The sequence below is a fragment of the Gadus chalcogrammus genome, chromosome 8 (genome assembly GCF_026213295.1).
Source record: "Gadus chalcogrammus isolate NIFS_2021 chromosome 8, NIFS_Gcha_1.0, whole genome shotgun sequence".
NCBI classification, from domain to species: Eukaryota; Metazoa; Chordata; class Actinopteri; order Gadiformes; family Gadidae; genus Gadus; species Gadus chalcogrammus.
In genome coordinates, this window is record NC_079419.1 from 2,649,882 (window position 1) to 2,652,607 (window position 2,726).

Consider the following 2,726-nt stretch of genomic DNA (forward strand, 5'->3'; position numbering starts at 1 on the left):
AGCAGCGAGGTGGCAGGTCCATTTAGGGTGAGAGGTGTAACTGAGCGAGCCTCTCCAGAGAGCTGGGAGAGCGCTTGGTTCTCCAGACCTCTCAATAGACTTAAAGACTAAAGAACCTTTCTCAAGGGGCGGCACGCTGAAACTGGAGCTGGGACAGCAGTGAAAGACCCTCTCTTCTCTATCAGTCTCCCCCTCCCTGCCTCTCTCTCTTTAACCCCTTGCCTCTCTCTCCCTCAATCTCTCTCTCCCTCTCTCTCCCCACTCACTTGCTCTCTCTTCCCCTCTCCCTCTTCAATCTATCTAAAAGAGCCAAGTGGAAAGGTCCTCTTTGGTCAGAGTAGGCACCGCTGCTGAATATCTTGAAAAGACGCGAAAGCAGCGCGGACGCATCACCGGCGCGAGACATTAATTGCCCAGCCGTGGTGAGGGGAGGACGGTAGTTTGGTCTGTTCACTGCACCACGAGTCTTTACCTGTAATACGCGCTCCGTCATGGATCCGGGAATTCAAATGATCAATGGGATTATCTTACTTCTCGCCTCGATACTTTTAATGTCACGCGGGACTACCGGAGAAGGTGAGCACCGCGCGCGGCGCGCTATGGATGAATACATGCATGTCGATGAAATGAGCGCGCACCGCAAAGTGAAAGATATCTTTGTGTTTCTGAGGGCTCTCAAACGAGTTAAGATGTCAGCCCTGAGTAGCTTGATATTTAAATACTTAGGCTCATTTAGTGAGGTCGAAAAAAGTCATCAAAAACATTTAGAATAAATAGAATCCCTAGTTAGATTGACCAACCCTGTTAAACTGGCTAATTAGCTTGTTTTGAAGTACATTCAAGAAATGCTGAGGCACTTTCAAATGCACAGGTGGGCTGTATATTTTATTACTAAGTGCATTTTACCAACGCTATGTCATTATATGAACTATATGAATAGGCTTACTTAATTATCCGGGTCAGTGGACTTGGCGTCTCAGCTATCTTGAGAGGATGCTTCACTTCACAAAATGTTACTGCGATGGAAATGTTTCTGCCTTTGTATATAGACCTGACATTACATCGACCTGACGAAGCCGGTTATCTTTCCCATTATAGCAGGCGTTGGCTGCAAAATGCTGGAAACGATCAAACTATTCCGAGCACGGACACGCATTTGACAATTCTCCAAGCTCGAGGGAGCAGAGGGCAAACGTCAGCGTGTGTAGGCTATCTGTATGTAAACGGGACAAAGAGATCGAGGAATCCGTTCACAGTGGTGGAACTCGTGACAGGACAGAAAGAGAGAAATAGAAAGTCGACCTGTTTTTTTTTTTTACGGGGGAGAATTTGAGAGCGATACAGCTTTAAAGTGATCTTCTCCTGGCTGCACCACCTCAGTTGCACTCCGCCAACGAGAGCCTGGCGGTTTGGCTGGCGAGGCATCCCGATTGATCAGACCGTCTCTCTTCACTTCATCGTGCCGAGTTTCTTCCGTTCCCCCCCCCCTGCTGCTTTCATGCTACTTGTTTTTGATTTCCCGGTCGTTTCTGAGTCAGAGAACTGCCGCTGTGTATGGATAGCACCCGATCTTGTATCTATTCTTCTCTCTCTCCCCACCCTCCCGGTCTTGCTCTCTTGTTATTTTCTTTAGCTTTATAGCCATGCAGCTGTCTACCTACCTCTCTATCTCTCCCACACTCCAGGTAGCACCTGCTTTTCTCTCTTTTAGTTCCTTCCCTTCTGCTTTCTCTCTCTCTCTCCTTCCCCCTTATCTATCTCACCCCCTCGCTCTCTCCTTCCCCTTCTCCCCCTCTTTATCTGTTTCTCTCTTTTTCCTCTCCCTTCCCCATCCCCTCTCTATCTCCCCTTCTCCTGCTCCCCCCAATATTTCTCTCTCGCTCTCGCTCTCGCTCTCGCTCTCTCTCTCTCTCTCTCTCCTTCCCCTCCTCCCCCTCCTCCCCCCTCTATCAGCTCTCTCTCTCTCTCTCTCTCTCTCTCTCTCTCTCTCTCTCTCTCTCTCTCTCTCTCTCTCTCTCTCTCTCTCTCTCTCTCTCTCTCTCTCTCTCTCTCTCTGTCACTCCTCTCCCTCACCACCTCTCTCTCTCTCTCTCTGTCACTCTCCTCTCCCTCACCACCTCTCTCTCCTCCCCCCCCCCCCCTCCCCCTCTATCTGTTTCTCTCTCCCTCTGCCTCTCTATGAGCACATAGTAGCACACTTATCCTGCATGGGCCATAAAGCGGGGCAGCCGCCTACATCATTTGCACCTCAGAGAGGGACTAAAGGGAGGCCAAGCGACAGCACCTCATCATCACCCACCCCCACCCCCACCCCCGGCCCCGGGGTTACACACAATTCATTAAGGAAATGATAGCAAACGACAAACAAAGCAGGGATCCATCCGGAGAAGGAATCAGATGGTTCCCTGACGACTGCTTAGCTCCTGCCAGAGGCCGCGACCGGCTCCCGTCAGATCACACAGCGGGTTGGAGGGTCGGGTCCCTGGCCCTCCCGGCAAAAAGATTGCAGTGTATTTAATCCCTTTTAATTCATGGAGCGGGAGGTTGTCTGGTGAAAGAAAAAAGCTGCCTGAAGCCACACGGCAGAATGGCTTCAACTGGCTGGAATACACTGCCGGGGATCACGCTCAGGGAGCGAAATCCCATTAGCGAAATTATGTTTAGCAATCATCAACAGTTATATAAGCACTGAGAAATGGTAATGATAAAAAAATGAAGTACACTAA

General features: G+C 50.0%; 1 protein-coding gene across 1 annotated transcript in view; it reads left to right on the plus strand.

Moving 5' to 3' along the window:
* The first annotated feature begins 321 nt into the window (after positions 1-321).
* Positions 322-2,726, plus strand: part of LOC130387162 (contactin-associated protein-like 4) — a 101,274-nt gene continuing 98,869 nt past the window's right edge. Inside the window, exon 1 of the mRNA XM_056596158.1 lies at positions 322-576. Coding sequence (XP_056452133.1) covers positions 492-576 — 85 coding nt within the window. The 5' untranslated portion in view covers positions 322-491. The remainder of the gene's footprint in view (positions 577-2,726) is intronic.